This window comes from Lagopus leucura, unplaced genomic scaffold (genome assembly GCF_019238085.1).
Source record: "Lagopus leucura isolate 7727_CA_CO unplaced genomic scaffold, USGS_WTPT01 Super-Scaffold_100051, whole genome shotgun sequence".
In the NCBI taxonomy this organism is placed as follows: domain Eukaryota; kingdom Metazoa; phylum Chordata; class Aves; order Galliformes; family Phasianidae; genus Lagopus; species Lagopus leucura.
Window position 1 is genome coordinate 853,940 of NW_024962297.1, and position 19,403 is coordinate 873,342.

Genomic DNA, 19,403 nt, shown 5'->3' on the forward strand with positions numbered 1-19,403 from the left:
CACTGCAGGTATCACTTTGTCCCCACAATCCACCACTCTCACATTATACCTGACTACACCAGCCTGCTCCTTCAGATAGAGAACGTCTGAAGGGATTTGGAAACAAATGACTGCTGCTATGTATGGAGCTCTGTATGTGTTATGACTGTTAGCATCCACAGTGATGCTGGATTTCAAATGACTGCTGCTTAGAGACACAGGCAGCCAATTTACGTTCACTTCATTGCAGGCTATTACAGAAAAAGCACATGCACACACACACACTTCTCTAATGAAAACTACTTTTGTTCCTTCTTGTTTGCTTTCTCTTACACAATAAAAAATCCTTCTGGCTCAAAGCACCTCTGCTCACCGCGTATAGAGAAACACACATTTTGCCAACAACTCTCCTGAAGAGACACCCTGCAGGGATATCCTGTCTACACTTTTCCTATCGTTAAGCAGAGGCTGGAAGCCTGCATTTGGGGAACTATCCAACACCCACCCTGTTTGCCACTTTGCCAACGTTATCAGTGTTTGTCCCTGTGCTGCTATGTGTCCTTCGGTGTATTGCTGAGTTCCTTTCCAAAATGTCATAAAATGACGGGGACAATTCTGTTGTTTTAGGAAAGGGGAGAACATTCTGAGTACGGTGGAGAATGTTTATGCCATGGAGATGTGCACGTACCTCGTGTAGGATGTCTGCTGTGCAGCAGCAGAAATATGAGTGTTTAAAAGCACGGGGTGTAGGCAGTTTTGTGTGCACTCCTTTGGAGGAACGTCAGCACCTAGACACCTCAAGCACCCACAGTGTTAGGTGGCAGCTGAGGTTTTAGGTTTCTCAAGGATGCCTACATGCTAGGCTTGAGCACTTAATCCCCTCTGAATTTAGCTCTTTGGACACGAAGAGCTGCTTGTGCACAAGCCCTAGAGAGACTCTTAAACTAGGCGTTCCCCACTTTCTGTTTTGTTGGCAAGACCTGATCCATTAGGCATGTGCAGAGCTTGCCAAACCCACACAAAAGACAGCAGAGACGAGCCCTCAGACATGTGTGTGTACTAGTAGACTCAAAGCCCAGTGGTTACAGCACTTTCAGGAGCTGAGGGAGAGGCCAAGTGTGAATAATCTATTTTATACTGTGGCTATTAAACACAAGAACTCCTGCTAGGAGACAATGAGGCTACCTGGGATGGGCTTCTTCATATCTGTCCTTCTATTTTGTACAACTAATTAGACAGTGGTTAAAGCAGAGGCTTGAAGGCAAGCGTTTGAACAGAGGGCTATGGGATATGGTGAGTGGGGAGGATGTCACCTGCCATGAGAAAGGCTTGAGTAGTTCTCTTACTGAATTTCTGCAGAGCATTCACAATTAACAGTCCCTCTGGCTGCCTAACTCCCTTCTTTGCATTTCCCACTGATTTAGGCAACTCTCTGCTCATACTGGGTTTTCTCTGAGACCTGATAAACCCTGATACAGCAGCACATTCTAGGTCTTACCATGCTAGCAGAAAAAATGCCTAAAATTTTTGAATCTGTATTTTTTGATTGCCTTGGGCCCTAGAAAAACTTGTGGCAGAAAAACAACGGGACTTAACTCAGCTTGCCAATACAGCAAATATGCAGTTCTTTATGGTCATTGATTTATATCAAACTTCACAGATTCAGGGGCAGACAGATGAGGATTATTACAGGGAGGGAAATGGAAATTTGGGTCTGTGGAGGGCAGAGAGAAGCACACCTGCTTGGTGGCTGAGCCAAACTACAGCATTGCAGGGAACACTGAGAGGGAATGGCCATGCAGGAGGTGGAGATGCCTCCTCAGGCTACATCCATTTAGAGGTGGTGGTGTTATGAGTTGCACTGAAGCACTGAGCGTCCATCCTGATCAGGTACAAAAGCAACCTTGGGCATCTTAATGAGCTGGGTGTAGCATGCTCGTCCATCTCTTGGTGGTTGAGCTCGTCCATCCCTTGGTCATCCATTGGTCCATCCCAACGTGGTCTTGCCAACTGCATTGATGGGAACTGGTGTCTGTGTGTCACCTTTGGCCAAAGAGAGGGATTTCCATAGGAGTTTGCTTCGAAGTTGTTGAGAAGGCTTTGTGTGCCCTTCCAGACAGCATTCCCTCTTCTCCCGGCTCACTAGGACTGAGATCCCCATCATCAGACCAAAACCCGCTGAGCAGCGGGAGCACACATCTCCATGTGACTGCTGCCAGAGAAAACCACCCCATAACCACAGCAGAGGCTGCTGTTGGGAAACCCTGAGATATAAATAGAAATTTCTCGGGGTTGGGGGGGAGCCAAGTCCTCTCACCTCCTTTGCTGCTCATCTGCCTTGTTTTCTCCCATTATCTCCAGCAAAAATGGAGATGGAAAAATGGTTTGTGGCATCCAAGAGCCAATGCGTCAGAGTCAGACATAACTACCGTGCGGCCTTCGGAGCAAAACTGCTGGTTGGCAACGCTGCTCCCAGCTCAGCAGCATGGAGCAGAGAGCTCAGATCCCTGGGAGCTCGTACAGCAAATAGACAAAACAACCAGCTCATGAAAAAGGACAATATTTCCTTCAGTCTTCCTCACCATTTTCCTATGGAGAAACAGAGATAAAGCAAGTATTAGAACACCATTATTTTGGCTGAATTACAAACACAGCCAGTGACTGACATATTGTTAAGCATCCTTTACGAATACATCGATTTTGCTGAAACCAACAAATTAACAGCACAACTAACAAATATTATCATCATTACGAGTTTGCAGTATCTCATTTCTACAGTTTTGAAATTGATTATTCTTCCATTCTGCCTGAATGCACCTCTCACAGCGAAACCCTCGTCCAACATGCCACAGTTGTTTCTTTCAGGCAAAGCAATTCCAGATTTTTTTGCTCGGAATTAACGCATTTCTCAGACCTGGGCTAATACTGCTGATGGAAATGCTGTCTTCTATGAAATTCCTCGTTGTTTTACATCATTTTATGTGGGAATCAAGAACTGCAGAATTCCTACTGAAGCAGAAAATCTGGTTGGAGCCCTCAGCTCTGATCCCTCTGGACTTGCAGCCAGATACCAATAGTTACAGTATAAACCAGCCTTTAAGAACTGAAGTTTCATGGCAAGATGGTTAACCAGTAACTGAAATTATGGCTACATCTGTCCAAGGGCAGAGACATACAGCAAAAAGACACTGCTAGCATAGACTGATCCCTTGCCAAGTTTGTGTTGTGATTCCTCAGCACCTAATTATTCCTACTTTAATTAAAGTTTCTTGTAAAACTTTCGTTGTTTCCTTCCCTAAATGATCTGCTTCTGCAGACTGAAGTCTCTCATCTCCTACCAAAATTGCAAATGGAGCTGGATGGAAATTATGACCTTCTTAGTTTGCTGGATATGTCAGTATTTTTTCAAGCCAAGCATTTCAGATTTCCTTTAAAAACAAGGTGTTGTAAAAAGTTGCAAGCCAGACTGAAATTCTGCATTTTCATGGCAGGGAATATTTCCACTATGATTTTGAGCACTTGAGTGAAGAAAATGAAATAATTTGGGTTGCTTTGAAACAAACTGCAAGACACAGAGCTGAAATGATTTCACTGAGTGCAACAACTGCCTGATTCAAAAGCTCTGGACTTGATTTCTGCCCCTGCTCATAATAGCGGGGGGAATGCAGAGACTCTCAGTGTTCAGATTCTTCAGAGCTCTCATTGGAAAATGTCTGTAAGATGTCTGTAAGCTCTCCAGGCTCCGCCATAGGTTTGTACATGGTTCAGAACAATGGGATTTGTCCTCTAGGTGGCACAAATCAATACATCAATACATCAATACACCATATAAATAATTAATAATTAACCACATGTACAAGCACTGAGGTTTAAAGGGCACATATGTGCATTTTCTCTGTTTTCTTTGATTTTCTTCAAGCTGTACCTACCTTCTGCCTTACTCCCTGCATTTAATTTTGTCTCTGATTGATCTTGGCAATATCAGGAGGAGAAATGCTTACCCCACATACCCTCCAAAAAATAAAACAAAATAAAATAAAATAATGTCTTTTTATTCATTCCAACGTGCAAGAAGTAAAAGCTTCTGGCCAAACAGAAACTAGCTGCTTAAGGAGGCCTTCAAGCAGACGTGCCATCAGCTGGTGCAGCCCACCACATACATTGCTGCATCTGCAATCTGGAACACCTTGGCATTTGCAGAAAGCAGCTGCTGCAGAAGAGCAGAAAGGGATCTGTGCTCCTGTCCGGGTGGTAGGAACCCCTCTGAACTTGTTTCAGCTGGAAAGAGCGACGTTACACAAGCTGTTCTTCTGCACTTGCTGCAAAGGATTGGTATCATCAAGCAGCTAGCGATGGAAGACAGCTCCGAGGTGGTGATTAATTGCATTACACCTATTGTAATTATAAATTCCAGGTCACTCATCGTTCTGAAGGAGTTCAGCCATCAGGGTGGAGTAAACACAGACATCCATGTCAAAGTGTTCCAATGAACACCCAACGTACGAGGAATGTCTCCATGGGTTGTCTAAACACACACTGCACTTTTCTTTTCTTGCCCTTTGGGCAGAGAAAATATGCAATCAGACAGGCACACAGGACAGATTTGTAATTGTCATTCAATTTAACTCCATAAAAAATTTTCTTATGTTCAAACATTCCCCTCTGGCACAATTTTTCCATCCATAGAAAAAAAAGGTGAACGTGCTTTTGCTTCCCAGGCTGTGAGGAAGGAATACAATGGGTCCACAGCCTTCAGACTTTTTGAAAGGAGTGAACAGTGCTGAAAAGGATCAGCAAATCTTGATGTGGGAGAACTGCAAGTTTTCAATAGGGCATCTCTCTGCTGGAGCTGCTGTAGTGGAGGCAAGGCATCATCATCAGCACATTTATTACAACTTCATAGGAACAGTGATAAAAACAGCCTAGATCAGATCTGTGCCCATTTTGGGACCAGCAGGGGATGCTGATGGGGACAAGTCCTACCAGAAGTCTGCTCCCGTTGTAGGTGGGAGCCTGATGGAGTAGGAGAGCCATAATCCATAATGTTCAAGTGCTTTCCAAAGCCAATCACAAGTCCCTACATTCACCATATCCTCAGTTTAGCTGGCCCAATTCCGGAATTGGCTCAGACTGGCCCAAGAGGCAATTTCTTCTCTTATATTTTCATTCTCAGCATTCTGAGTTGCAACGTTTCAGGCTCTCCTTCTGCCTGCCCGCCATCCCATGAAGGTCCACCATTGCCACAACCCCAGTGATATCAGGCTTTCCCTATTCAAACAACTCTTAAGATCTCTAGTTACAGTGGAGAAGCACCTTCCTTCCTGGGAAGGATAGAAGCAGCAAACTTCATCCCGTTCCATTGCCTCCCTGAAGGATTTCCGCCCACCTGGTCATATGGGGGCACTGGGCAGCAGAACATCTCAAGCAGTTTCCAATGGCAGACCCAAAGCCTGAGGCCAGGCTGCCCCTCTCTATGTATCTGAGGGTCTCTGGAATCTCCTAGGTTGGGGAAAACACACCAAGATTGGGACTGGGGTAAACAACCCCTCATGCTATATTTGGGTGCTGATAATGCAAACCACAGACAAATATAGAACAAGGACAAATCTGTTGTCAGTAAACCATGCAGGCACTCAGATCTTAATGCTTCTTTTTGGTTTAGACTCATTAATGTCCATTTTGCTGTTGAATGAGTAATCCCATCTCAACTCAAACAGGCAGTTCTACCCCTCCCTTCTACTAACACCAATGTTCATACAAACAAAAAAACAAAAAAACAAACAAACAAACAACAAAAAAAAAAACCAACAAAAAAAAAAAAACAGAAAGTCACAGCCTGGAGTTGGTGTGCTGCACACAGAGTATAACCAGGTGCTTGCAGAGCAAATTTTGGGAAGGTAGGAGCTGCTTGGATTTTGAGTAACAGCCCAATAATATTCCAATGCTGTCATCACCTGGGAGGATGGATTAGCAACCCCGGTTACGTAGCGGGTCTAGCCTTTATCCAAAAAAAGAGGCCAGGGGAGTTTCAAAGCTGCTTCAGAAAAAGGAGGATCCCCCTAAATATCGAGGTCTCAACCACTGATGTTACCCATATTGGAAGGCCGAATGAGTGACTTCTGAAATGTCCACGTTCCCAAATGTGCAGGTCCCAAATGTTGGGATTCAAAAAATGAAGCCACCAAATATGGGAGTCCTGGAGGAATGGGGTCCCCCAAATGTTGGGGTCTCATGTGATGGAAATAACAAATATTGAGGGTTTGCCAATACTGAAGCACCAAGGTGCTTCAGGTACACTTCAGGTCACTCTCCATGGGTTTGAAGCCAAAATAAAAATGTGAGGTTAGGATTTGAAGGATGCTGTAGCATTGCTCATACAATTTGGTAGCATTCCACGGGCTGAAACTCTCCAAACCACAATGTTTGGGCAGGATGGTGTCTCCTAAGCTCCCTGCCATTCTCAGCACTTCTGAAACCATAAAGACAAAGCTCTGTACTGATGCTGTGTAGGCTGAAAGCGCTGGACAGCAAATGATGCTTCTGCCCTAAAGGAATCCAGACCTCCTTGTGCACCTTTCCTAATGGGGTAAAGCACTGCTTAGGCAGCAAGAGCTGCTCTGCTGGAATTTCTTGCAGTCAGCAGAAAGCCGTGATTTATAACAGCTGATGGGGAGGAGGAGACATGGTTCTCCCAAAGGAAACCCCATTTGACAATGTCTCCTTCCTATACTTCCTAACAGGACTCAGTGGGGGATGACCAACAGTGGAAAAATGTCACTAATGTACCAAGAAAAGAATTATGAATATTTGCTGGGCTTCCATCCACTGTGGGGAATTCTGGCTCGTGACATCACCCCATTGTTCCCGCCGGTGCCAAAAACACGCTGGGATCCCATCTCCTCAATGGTTAAAGAGCTTTCCTGTTTGCTCGTTCCTGGTTTCCAAACAGCGTTTCATCAATGCTGCACGGGATGTCTCTTTTCTTGAGCTGCAACGTCCCTTTCGTCATGTCTGCCTGGAATTCTTTACAGCAGAGTGAACAATGTATTCCTACAGTCAGAAACAAAAGGGAAAAAATAACTGCAGGAGGCAAAGCCCATCTTTGGCATTCAGGACCCCGTGTACGCCTTTGTTCCTTCTTTGGAAGCCTTGTTTGTGCAACACGGACCCGTCCCTCTGCTGGAGCCCGTTGTTTTTCTTAGAGATTTCAGTGTGGTGATAATGCCAGCAGTGCTGGCTGCAGGAAGCAGTGTCCCCTGCTCCTTATCAGGGGAACAGCAGGAGCAGTGCAGCGTCTCTGTGGCCACGAGGTCGCTGCTCTCGGTCCAAGCAGAACCTCTCAGTGCAAAGGGGAATTGAACACTCAAGCTAAAAAGAATAGCTGCTATTGGAACAGCGATGGTTGCAAGCCCAAGCAATAACGTGCAGGGATGCTTGATGCTGAAACAGCTGTTTCCCCATGTCTGAAAGTTCTTCTTTGCAAGCCTACATGCAAATTGCTCCATAAGAAACCATTGGTTTTTAACACAGAAATTTTGCAGCCCTGGTCAAAGCTCTGGGAGCTCTGTTCCAAACAGTCCTGGTCAATGTAGTCCCAATCCCACCTCCCTTCCACAGTGTTACCACACCCCTGCCACAGGTGGAGACCTTTACCCACAGCCCCACATCCTCTCAGACCTTTGAAGCACTGGTGCCAAACATCCCCACATACACTGGTCAGGTTTGTGCCTGCTCAACGCAGCAGGGTATTTCCTGGAGGAAAAAAAATGAGTTCAAACTCCATTCAATAGGCATATATGAACAAGAGGGTGTAACATTTGCTCCATTTTCTCCAACAGTGTAAATCACTCTTGGGATTGATGAGAAACGAACAAAACAAATGAGATCTTGGATGAAAGGTCTGGTTTGTAAAGATATTTTTGCAGCTGGTGTTAAAGGTAGATACCCAACAGATAACCCAGCACTTGTCTTCTTCTAGCAACAACTACAAGACCTTAACAGATATTTACATGTTGCTTCAGGTGCTTTTTGGAAGTGTCAGCTAATTGAGAGAGCTGCGGCCACAAAAGGAGCCTGGGAAGGGAAACAGCTTCAACGCAGATCTCCAAACCCTCAGGTTAACTTGAGACTGTTCACCCTTCCCAGAGGCATGGGAGACCTTTACACAACTCACTTCTCTCCCTGGTCCTTTCAGTAAATGTACCCTTGAAAGTCAAAGAACTGCCTAAATGGCAGCAGCACCCTTTCTAAGAAAGTGCCCCTTCAAGAACAAATGATGTCATTCACTCCCCAGCCTTTCCTCTGTGTGCACAACGGCTGCGTTACCTTCCCCACGTCGAAAATATCTCCTTTCATCCCACAGTGACCAGAATGGGGATGGTAGAAATTGGAGCCACGAGAGTTCAATTATATCACTGGATTGGCATCTGGGATGACATGCAGTATCTCAGCTCAGACATAAGTCTGCAACTTGGCAAAGCTGGAGCATGGGCTGTAACAGGTAATGCTGCTATTCTATTTCCCTATTGTCTTCAGAATGATTGCTGCATTGGTACAGAGGTCAAAAACTTCCCTCCTGCTTCTGCTTGTTTGCTGCTCGCACAGAAGCGTTATTTTATCAATGACAACACTGTTTTCTTCTTATTTTTTTAAAATAGTTTCCACTATCTCTGATTTTCTCTGCTTAGCATTTCCTCTATATATTATAGCTGCAACCCCAGGTGCATTTTTCGTTCTCCCCGTCCTGCTGTCCCCTCTCTTCATTCCCACTCAGTAAACAGAGCTCTCTGCATTACCTGCGCTCTCACACGTGCCATCACAACCAAAGCAGTTTGGTGAACAGAGAAACAATTTCCCCAGGTCCTATTATTTCAGTCCCACCATGGGATTCCCCCTGCACCCAATGACTGCAGGAACACAGAGAGGAACTCACCCTCCTGCTTGGACAGTGTGGATGATTGCAGGAATGCAATCCCAACCCATTTTCCTTCCACGAGATGCAGCCAGCAGAATTCATCACTCAGATAAAATCAGTTCTCCTCACTTCGGCCCATTGCATTTTTCTTGTTTCTCTTCCCACTCCTCCGCTGTGCTCCACACTTTGCATAGGACCTCACACCGAATCACATTAACACACACCACCTCGCATCCTTTCCCCATAATAAATCCTTTCCCGCGCAATAAAAACACTGTAAAACAGCTCGTCATAAACAGATGAGAACACACTCCCTTTCCTAAGGAGCCTTGAGAAAGTCAAGTGCAGGAGCAGTTTGTGTCCGTGTTTTTTTGCCTCTTGACCTGCTTTTGCAGGTCCCAGTCCCACGCCATTCCCAAGAGCCGTGCTGAGCCAAGAGCTGCTTCTGGCCCACGCGATGCCCCCCGGGGGTTCCTCCGAGGGCAGTTTCCCAGTTGTTTATTATTCTTTTGGGGGGCTATTTTAATTTCTTGTGCCTGAAGGGCTGCGGCAGGCTGGGGTCAGTCTACGGGGAAGCTGCGGGGCCCGCGGGCAGCCCCATGCGTGGGATGGGAGGGCAGTACGGGGCCGTTCTGCGGGCACCGCTCCCGCTCCATCTGCCGGCAGCGCCTGCAAACTGCTTCTGCCTCCACCTGCAGCACGCGTGGGATCCATCCCAACTCGGGACTCATCCCCACCAATCCCTACGGGAAACCAACCCAGTTGCACACACGCACAGCAGCGTGCCTCGCTGCCCCACGCTCCGAGCATCCCTGGCGGGGGAATTTCTCCCCGCACATCCCCGGCGGGAATGGAACCACACGCGTGTTTGAAGCTTGAGGCCGGAGCCGAGCTGCAGGACGGTGCCTCCCCGCAGTGGGGCGGACCCACGGGATGCCGCCTCCTTCTCCCCCTTCCCCTCTACGCGTGCCCGAGTCCCGATGTTTCCCCTGCGGGGCTCCACGCTGCTGGGCGGAGCGTGGCCGTGACGCGGCGGAGCGGGGCTATAAAGCACCTGCCAGGGGCCCGCTGCCTCCAGATCATCGCTGCGGCTCCGGCTGAAACGGTGCACGGAGAAGAGAGGAAGGGGGGAAAAAAAAAAAAGTAGAAGGGGGAAAAAGAATCACAGGGGAAAAAAAGGCAAACTCCCAAATCGAAACCTTCCAGCTCTCTCCGCGGCCATGCCCAGCCATCCTGCCGGTGCTGCGCTGCTGGCGCTCGCCCTCTGCGTCCTCCTGGAAGACGGTGAGCCCCGGGACTTTGGGGGTCCCGGATGCAGCAGGGGGTTGGGAGCGGGGGGCACTGCGGGGCAGTTTCTGCCGGGTTGTGCCAGGCTGCACCTCTGTGCTCTGGAATCACCGCAGCGCCCGCCGGAATGTGCGCCGGTGCTCCGAATCCAACCTGCAACTCATCCCTTCTCCTTCTGCTGCAGGTATGGGGCAGCCTCCCCTGCAGTCCCACCTCGGCGCGGCCGCGCACCTGAGAGCCAAGCGGTGCTCCTGCAACAGCTGGCTGGATAAGGAGTGCATCTACTTCTGTCACCTGGATATCATCTGGGTCAACACACCTGGGTGAGCGTGGGTTTTTTTGGGGGGTGGTTCTGTGGGTGAGTCGTTGCCTTCCTTATCCTTATCCTTATCCAGGATGGGGGGCAGTTAGATGGAGGTGAGCAAGGAGGTTCACGCAGCACCTGCACCACAGGGCACTGAGAGTTCAGACCTTTGCAGCTGCTCTAGCTGTGGTCGGGGGTTCCAGCATAACCCAAGGGGAGTGGGATGAAAGCTCAGGGTGCTGCTTCCCCACCGTTTATCTTTATTTGAGATTTGTACCTCTGCAAGACAAAAGCAATAGCAAGATGTTATAGCTGCAAGCCAGATAAGTTACATTACCCTCTTGCAAACTGTAACTGCCTGCTGGCTGCCAGCATTGTTAATGAGACAGTGGTGGGTTGGCACTAACGTCCCGTGGCTGCCAAGTCCTGCCCTCAAGAATGCTAAAGCAGCTCTCCGTGCAGTTTCAGACCAATGGCCATCGCTCTGTAGCAAAACACATGTACTCAGGTGTGGTTAAAATCATGCTCACTAACGTGCAATTACAACTCGCTGCTTGCTCGGAGCATAGTTTCAATCACTGCCAATCCTAAACCCTCTGGGAGGAGAGATTGTGATCAGAGATGGAGCAGGAATGTGCACACGCTAAGAGCTGGGGAAGCATGCTGTGATCAGGAGGACCTGTTATGGCCCTGAGATGTCTTCATCCGTACTATGTCCCATGCATTACAATGGCTGTGATTTGTACTATGTCCTATGCATTGCACATTCCGTGTGCTGGTGGCTGGTGAGCCCAGCCCGTGCAGCAGCCCTTGCATGGGTGCAAGGAGAGAAAATACGACTGGGAGGGCTGGCACGGCCATCTCCCTGGGAGGGGCAGAGTAAACAGTAGGTGGGAGAGGAGCTGGAGTTTAAAGGCTTGGAATTATCGGTGGCCTTTTCACCTTATGTCTATAGATGAGTCTTTTATTATCATGGCACTGGCTTGGCTGCCTCCCAAGGCTGTGTTATAAACCTGCTGGCTGATAACAAGCGAGCAGCAGTGCTGATTTCTCCTCTTTCCAACAGGCAAACTGCTCCCTATGGCCTGGGCAGCCCGCCACGACGGCGCAAGAGGTCGGCTGGCAGGTGCAAGTGCTCGCGCTCCGGAGACAGCATCTGTGCCAGCTTCTGCCAGGAGGAGCCCAGGTGAGCTGGAGGGGCTGGGGATGCTCCCCTGAGTGCTCCAGGGAGAGGGGAGTGGAGGCTGTAGGGTTGCTTTGGGGTGCTGGCATCTGCCATGTGTTGGGGAGTCTGTTGTCTCACTTTAGCCAGAGGTATAGAGGACTGTGTGCATTGTGGGGAGATCAAGGGCGAAGTTATTGTACAGATGTCATTAGTCTTATCAAAGCAATAGTCAAAACCTCCCATCATTAAATTGACTATGAATTGAGTGAGGCAAGAGGACAGCTGTAGAAGTGAGGCTTAGATAACTCTCAAACAGCTACAATTAACCCTTCGAATCGTGCACTGAACTTAGTCTGCCCCCAGTGATGTTAGAGCAGCGTTCCCCTGGTGCCTGCATGCAGGTGGCTCATGCACCTCTCCTTGCTCATCAGGTACCTCCAGAGCCTGAGGCTCCCAATGAGCTCTGGAGCATCGTCAAAGGCTCCACAGAGCGGTGATGTGAAGCCTTTCCAGCACAGCCTGTTGAGAGCCCTCAGGTGAGTGTGCCACTGAAACCCACTCTGAACTTGGGGTTGGACTTGATGATCTCCAGAGGCCCCTTCCAATCTCTATGATTTTATGATTCGATGTGAACTTCCCTTGTAAGCAAATTAAAAATTTGGGGTTGTGACCTCAGTAGTTGCTGCTTTTGTTGCTGGCTTCCCCCCTCAACTCAACTGAGAAATTTCTGCTGTGTTGAACTGAAAGCTAACAGCTGAGGGAACCAGGGGTTTTCCAGCACTAAAGCAACATTACATAATGTAATTTTTAGTGGGGAAGTTCCTCTGATATGGGATGGGCAAAAGGGTGATGTGTAAGAAGGAAGGAGATGTCGTCCCATAGGAAAAGCACTGAACAGTGCTGGAGGAGCTTCCAGAAATCTAAACAAGCCAAAAGGTGCCTGCAAATTGAGAAAGAATTGGTCCATTGGTGGCAGTTAAATCAGATCCAAGGGGAAGAGTTTCTGAAAGACAGATGTGGGGAAGCATCAGTTGTATCATCCCGAACAGGTGGATCGGTGCTGCAACTTATTACATCTGCAGCTAGGGATTTCTACTCTTCCATCCCTTCTTCTGCCTCGAAAAAGAAAACTACAACAAAACAAAACCAAAACACAAACCCAAAAGCCAACGACCAAACCCAAGACACCAAAAATAACACTAATAACAAACAGCCCAACAACAAAACACGACCCGAAGTGGTGACTGGTTGGTAAATGGCATAACATAAGCTATTGCCAGTAAGCAAATGATGTAGTATAGGCTATTGCTGAGTAGGAAAATGGATTGGTGAGTGAACATTTTGTGTCTCTTGGTTGCAGGGACCTTGCTGTCTCCCGCCTGCAGTTTGGCAAGCAGCAGCACCGTGCTCAGCAGAGTGCTCCACCGGCAGTTTTGCCTTGGAAGAAGAACATTTGGAAGAAGAAGAGATAAGAAGCAGGCGCAAACCAAGTTTGCCAGAAGAATCTGGAGTTCCGTGGGTGCCGCTAACTCCGCTGTCGGTAGTTAGAGCTGAAGGAAAGGCCATGAGTGGAGGGGGGAAGAAGTGGAAGTCTCCATGCTCCCATTGCGTGAATGAGTACTGCATGCACTCCAGAGACTGTTATAAAGGGAAATCAGTGTCTCTCTATACAGTCATAGACGTGTCGTGGAGCTGAATTGTGCCTTTTTGGATCAGGCAAGGGTCTTGCTGGTAGAGCACTTGCTACACTCTGCACTGGAGCCCAAGGCAGACACTCAGCTGCTGTAGGTGGTTGAATCACCAACAAAACCCAAACAGCCACGTGCTGTCCAGACACGGCAGCATCGAGTGCCTGCATCACTGGCCTGGCATGCTCTGCCCTCGGACTACGTCTGAGCATGGGTCCGCTCGGCCCTCTCTGACGTGGTCTGGCTGCTGTAGATGGGGATAAGCTGCTTCTGGGCCCAGTGTTGCACTTTTTTCACTTATCGGTGCGATGTGCATATGAATGAGACTCCTGTGGTCAAACAGCTCCCAGTATATATATATATATATATAAAAGTGTATTATCTTAAAGCCCGAGAGCCATCTGAATGGTCAATGGCATTCTTTGGCTGAGAAAATCACAGGAGGGCCTTCTGGGTCTTGTTTAGGTGGATGATAGCTCTCTTCAAACCCAAGTGTGGCTCCTGCCACCATGCAGAGCAGAGCAGGGTGGGATGCTCATGTGCAGCTGTATCTCTGCAGCAGTTTCTGGCCCTGCCAGGCTGTTGCAGCCCCATGCATGGAGCCCCACGCATGAAGCCCCATGGAGCCTGGGGAGGGTCTGAGCAGAGCCAAGCTGGTGATCTGGATGGGGTCAGTGCTGGGAACCTGGCTTGTTCCCAGGGAAACACTCCCATAGGGGTAGGGTTCCTCAGCTCTTCACCCCATACCCCAGCTTGCTCTCAGCTTTGCCTGAGATGAAGGGTTAGGGGCAGAGAAGATGGGTGGTGGGAGAATGATACGCAAAGGCTTGCTTGCTGCTTCACTTAGATCAGATTTCTGAGTCGGACCCTATGTAATAAATGAGCAGTGTGTGGATAGCACATCACTATAAGAGTAACCAGAATAGAGAATGAGTTAGGGGCAGCCAGGTGGGATTAATGTGCAGAAAAGGATCAGCAGGAAGAGAGCACAGCACTGTCTGCACAGCTTTAGGAGAAAGGGTTGGACTTAAACCCACACAAATGATGGATGCTTCACCAGAGGCTGCACAGTGCTGCTGGCTCAGAGGAGGGAAGGAATAATTTGGGGAAGCACACAGAGCCCAGGAGCTGGAAACCCATCTTGTAGGCAAACAGTCTCAAGGATCTGAGGCTGCATTGCAGATGCACTTTTGCTTGCTTGGGCAGATTGAACTTCTGTTATAAATTGTGGCTGTTGTCTGGTCAGTGCAGGTGAATAGCTGCTGTCGGGTCCCCCTTGCTGCCCGGTCCAGCATTACACATGAGCATTGAAAAAGATTGCTTGAGATTGGTGGTGGACCAAAACCTGTGTCTGCCTCAAGTGTAGTCCCATCGGACATACAAAATACTTCCTTGATTTTGCTGTAAGCCTTAGAGCAAAGGTGAGACCGATTGATTGTACTGTCAATGAAACAACCGACCGATCATTTTGGTCCCCAAAGCTGCAGGAAATTTTTTTTTTTTTTCTATTTGACCTTCTGAAGGTTTGAGTCATTTGGGGGGGAAAAAAAAAATAATTAAAAATAAATAAATCCTGAAAGGGTTTGTTCCAAAGGAAACTTTGCACATGGTTTTATGTGAGCCTCGTAATTTAAAATAAAACTACTGCTGTAAAATACTATGTATATCTCCTTGTGTGTGTGATGTCCCGTCTTCAGCGTGACCGACTCACACATGCTGTATGTAGCGTTCTGACATCTGTATATTTATTTAAATCTACTGGTTTTTTTAGATGGCAATTTGCAAAAGGATCTAATTTGTAATAAATAATGGCAAAAGTCAATACCCTTTATTTCTTCCCTTATTTGGTTGGGGTGGTGATGGTGGAAAAGAGCAAGAAGGCAGTGGGACAAAAGCACTGTGGCAGTGAATGGGACAGCAGAACTGGGTAGGGATGGGGATGCCGTGCTGAGCACAGCTTGAATCCCTGCTCTGTGTGTCCTGTTAATGTTCTCTGATGGATGAGCACTTTGTTGCAGATCATCTCAGCAGGTCCGGCTGCGGCTGTTAGCACTGCAGGGACAAAGCAATCCCACCCCTCTGTAGCCCCATCGACTTTGAGATCTCAGTTTGGGGTTTGTTTTATTTTTCCCTCAATCCTTTGTTATTTCAGTTCTTCTTTTTTTTTCTTTTCTTTTTTTTTTTTTTTTTTTTTTTTTTTTTTTTTTTTTTTTTTTTTTTGTGTGTGTGTGTGTGTGTGTGTGGTTAAAAGGCCCTGATCCCATTAAAGCTGTGCCTGAAGACCACGTCATAGATTGCTCTGGTGTAGTTAACTCAGTGAATTTCATGGTGCAGCTGTGAGAAGGAAATAAAGAAACATTATCATAACAGCCAGCAGTGTGCTTGCTGCACACCCAGCAGCTCTAAGTTCGCTGTGGGTTTCTATGCCTTTCTGGGATTGAAAGTTTGGAGAGCAACAGCCCTGCCCTTTCCTACTGCCCAAATGCCTTGGCTGAGCTATACCCAAAACTCAACCCTCCGACCTGGTGTTAGAATGTGCAAAAATCAGATTCCTTCAGATTTTTTTTTTATGATTTTATGACAAAAAGGTGTCCAGCAACGGGCCTCAGTTCCCTATGTATAAAATCTAAGGCATGTGTTTGGAGTAATTTCCAGAGTGACCTGCTTGGGCTGAGTCCAGGTGGTGTGAATGAGGAAGCTGAGGGCTGCTGGACACTCATTCATTTCCCAGGGAAGATTTCTCATCATCTGGAATGTCTACTGCCCAGCCTTGGGCCCAGCCTTTTATTTGCCTTTCTTTAAGTCACAGAAATAATATGACCTTAGTCAGCCTGGAAGCAGTTGCCTTTCCCTGCTCATAGAGGATGAAACCATCCCATCTGCCAGGGAAACAGCACTGGTGGAATATTGCCTTTGCTGGAGGGGAGCCCATGGGATGCTGCCTGTAGCCCGGATGCAGGATGTGGGCTGGAAGAAAGACATCCAAGCAAGGAGTGAGAAATTTTGGACCAATCCATCCGAGGTTATTTTTTCTGCTTAAAGTCAATAAATAGAAAAAAATAAAAATAAAAATCCAAGTGGGGCTGAATGATGGAGAACAGGTGAGTTTCCCAGAAGGGAAAAAGCAGGACAAAGCCACCACAGGCCAAGCATCCAGAGGAGTACCTCAATTCCCTGACCACAAAACCTCAGCAGAGCTCCTCACTTGGATCTTACATGAGCCCCTCATGTGTCCCACCAAGAGCTAAGGGACCACTGCAGCCTGGCAGGAACCTCATGGCATTGCCTGGCCATCGCATGGCAGTGCCAACATCTGTACAGAGCCCTGTCCTTCGGGTATGGTTTTAATTAAAAGTGCTAATTAAGCATCACCCAAGGAAGGAGAGAAGAGAGACATTTGAGAGCATCTTAATTAGGATGTAAAGGGAGAAGAGAGGACTGTTTATTCTGAGATTATTGAATTTGGTGATGAAGATCAGCTGAAGTGTATGGAAGGAGATCAATTTTATCAGTTTTCATACATAACAGTCAATAACAAGAGAACAAAACTTCACCAAGGAGGAAAATCCAGGAAAGCAGGCAACTTCCAAAGCCAGTTCTACATGTAAGGGACAGGGCATCTTTCCTACAAAACAACTTTTCAGTTCAGCACTTCTTCATTCATTTGACAATTCCCATAAAAGGGGAACCCTGGTGCCCTGCATGGACCTCGCATTTTTTCTGCAGCAGGAGTTCCTAAAGAAGAGCCCTTTTGCACTGATCTGTTCCTTTTACACTGCAGAGCTGTTCTGTCCTCACCAGGTTAGGCAGTACTTCTTCAAATTTGTCTGCATCTCACATTTGTTGAACCATTTGGTTTTGCTCAGGAGAAGATGTGTTGACATGGAAAGATGCTTTAGTGAATTTTGAGTGCATTTTGGTGGGTGCCTGTTCCATGTCTTGGCCAGTCAATGCCTATCTGGAAAGAAGAAACCATCCACACACAAGATCTACTCTGCTAAAAAGTTTCCCTGCCTGGCAATTTATAATTTTGTTCTGCTTTGGATCTCTCTGTAGAAAAGCCTTATGAAGTAAGACCTAGAGAGTAGGGACACTGAAAAAATGAGTGATGGGTGACTCTTTGCTATGGGTCAGCAGCTAGTTGCCATGAGTTTGGTTTCAGCACATCTGGCTGATGGCTTTACAGGGGCTGCCCAGCAGTGTGGATCTCCCAGCAGCTGGGTCTCCATCTTTGTAATTTGATCTGTTATGGAAGTGACTAAAGGCAAGGCTGCAATGCACCAAGGCAGATATTCTACAGGAAGTCTTCTGCCTGTGGAACATCTTCTATGTGCTGTAATGTCAAGCTCAGGATAATTTAGTTAAATGAAATGGGAGTTCCTCTGCATCCTCCTCCACTGAGAGCAGCATTCAGGATTTCCAGCTGGCTTGGCCATGGCCATGGCACATCCCTGTGGTGTGGCTCACGCCCTTCAGATTGAGATAGAACATGACATGCCGCTGGGCAGTCCTAGCCCAATGCTGTGTTTAAAGTTCCCAAATCTTTTCTCTCACACCAGTATCCCTGGCTGTGAAGGCTGTAGATTGATGGGTGGTCTTGAGTAGACTGGAGTGAGGAACAGGCAGATGAACAGTGGATGCCAGCTCTATAACCAATGACTTCTGCCCCAGGGGAGCTCTGTGGTCCTCTGCATCCAGCACCTTTCTGGGGTCAGTTCAGGCTTGGGGCTGAAAGGGATCCCTCATGTGGGGTTTCAAGCCCTTGGCTTTCTATGTTCAAGCCTTTTGCCCTGACACTCTCAGCTCTTCCTCCAGCTCTCTCTGTTGCCCTGTCTGGTCTGATCCAGGAAACAGAGAAGATCCAAAGTTTAACTCTTCCTCACGAACTCTAGGAGGGAATTGGTTTGGGGAGCAGGAGGTGGAGAGGCACAAAACCGTTGTGTTAAGCACGCTCCCATCTGCTGCACGTTCCTCTGACACTCAGCAGGAGCATTTTGCTGCCTCATCCTTTTTGAAATCCTTTCCTCAGCCTCACACCTGCTCACTGATGAGTAATTGGGTGCCTCTCCCCACATAACTTCTGTCAGACCTTTGAGGCAACCTTACAGCCACTGCCTTGTCCAAAGGAAACTGCTCTTCTGCACAGCACTGCTCCACCAGCTTGTCCTGTAAAGGAGAAGGTTTCACTGAGCTCCCCTGGTGGAGGGGCTTCCTAAGGCCACCAGGGCAATCTAACAACCTGCAATGGCAGCTCTGCACTCCTCAGTCCTCATCCCTCATTGACCATTGACTGGCTCTTGTGCTAGGCTAAACCTAGTGGTTTGGTGGATGCATTGAGCTGGTGGAAATCCAACTCAGAAGATGAGGAAGATGTTTCTCCATCTCGGTGACCTTAGTTGGGTCAGGCAAGTCTGGAGCTGAAAGACGAAGCTCCATGAGCAGCTGAACGTCTGGCTGAGACTGAAATGTGGGAGGCTGCCAGGTCCAACGAGGTGGAGTTTTCTCATTTCAGGTGAGACCTGGAGTCTTGGGAGAAGGAAAAGGCTGAAGGAGAAAATGAAATTGGGCACGTCAGATTAAGTAATCACATAGTTTAGAGCTACAGTTGTTAGCTGTGCTGGGTAACAAATGCAGGCTCATGCCTGTATTTGCAAGAGGTGAGAAGCATCCCATGGTGTCTGCTGAAGTGTCTCTGCTGGAAGCTGTCATTCCTGTAATGCACCTGGAACATGTTGAAAGTAGAGCTCAGTGTGTGGCTGGTGAGGTCTGGGAGACAGGATATGAACACCTTGCTGAGCTGCCTTTGTGAATCAACGGGAGAACACCAGAAGTGCTGCATTCCAAAGGAAAGAATGACAAGGCTGATCAAAACGTCTGTCAGGAATTCCAGGATCTCTCATCTTTGACAGAGTTTCCTGGAGATTTACCTGGGAGCTGTAGGCTGGATATCATAATGCCTTCCCTCCTTTCAGCACATCCATGCATTCATTTTTTATGACCCTAATACAACATTATTTGCAATATGTGTTAACCAGTTCAATCAGTCACCCTGATGACTTCTTTTTT

The 19,403-nt window shown here is 47.6% G+C and overlaps 1 protein-coding gene across 1 annotated transcript; it reads left to right on the plus strand.

The window, feature by feature from the left end:
- The first annotated feature begins 9,998 nt into the window (after positions 1-9,998).
- EDN2 (endothelin 2) lies at positions 9,999-15,159 on the plus strand. Its single transcript, XM_042885583.1, has 5 exons — positions 9,999-10,177; positions 10,365-10,503; positions 11,551-11,670; positions 12,081-12,185; positions 13,010-15,159. Exons 1-5 carry the CDS (start codon positions 10,114-10,116, stop codon positions 13,119-13,121), a joined length of 540 nt encoding a protein of 179 aa, XP_042741517.1. The 5' UTR covers positions 9,999-10,113; the 3' UTR covers positions 13,122-15,159.
- The last annotated feature ends 4,244 nt before the right edge of the window (positions 15,160-19,403 follow it).

What these genes read in the sequence shown, in the direction of transcription:
- EDN2 (XM_042885583.1), top strand. Translation starts at nt 10,114, where the DNA reads ATGCCCAGCCATCCTGCCGGTGCTGCGCTGCTGGCGCTCGCCCTCTGC. An exon ending in CTGCGTCCTCCTGGAAGACG is followed by an intron (nt 10,178 to 10,364) that starts GTGAGCCCCGGG and finishes CTTCTGCTGCAG; the next exon opens with GTATGGGGCAGCCTCCCCTG. An exon ending in ATCTGGGTCAACACACCTGG is followed by an intron (nt 10,504 to 11,550) that starts GTGAGCGTGGGT and finishes TCTTTCCAACAG; the next exon opens with GCAAACTGCTCCCTATGGCC.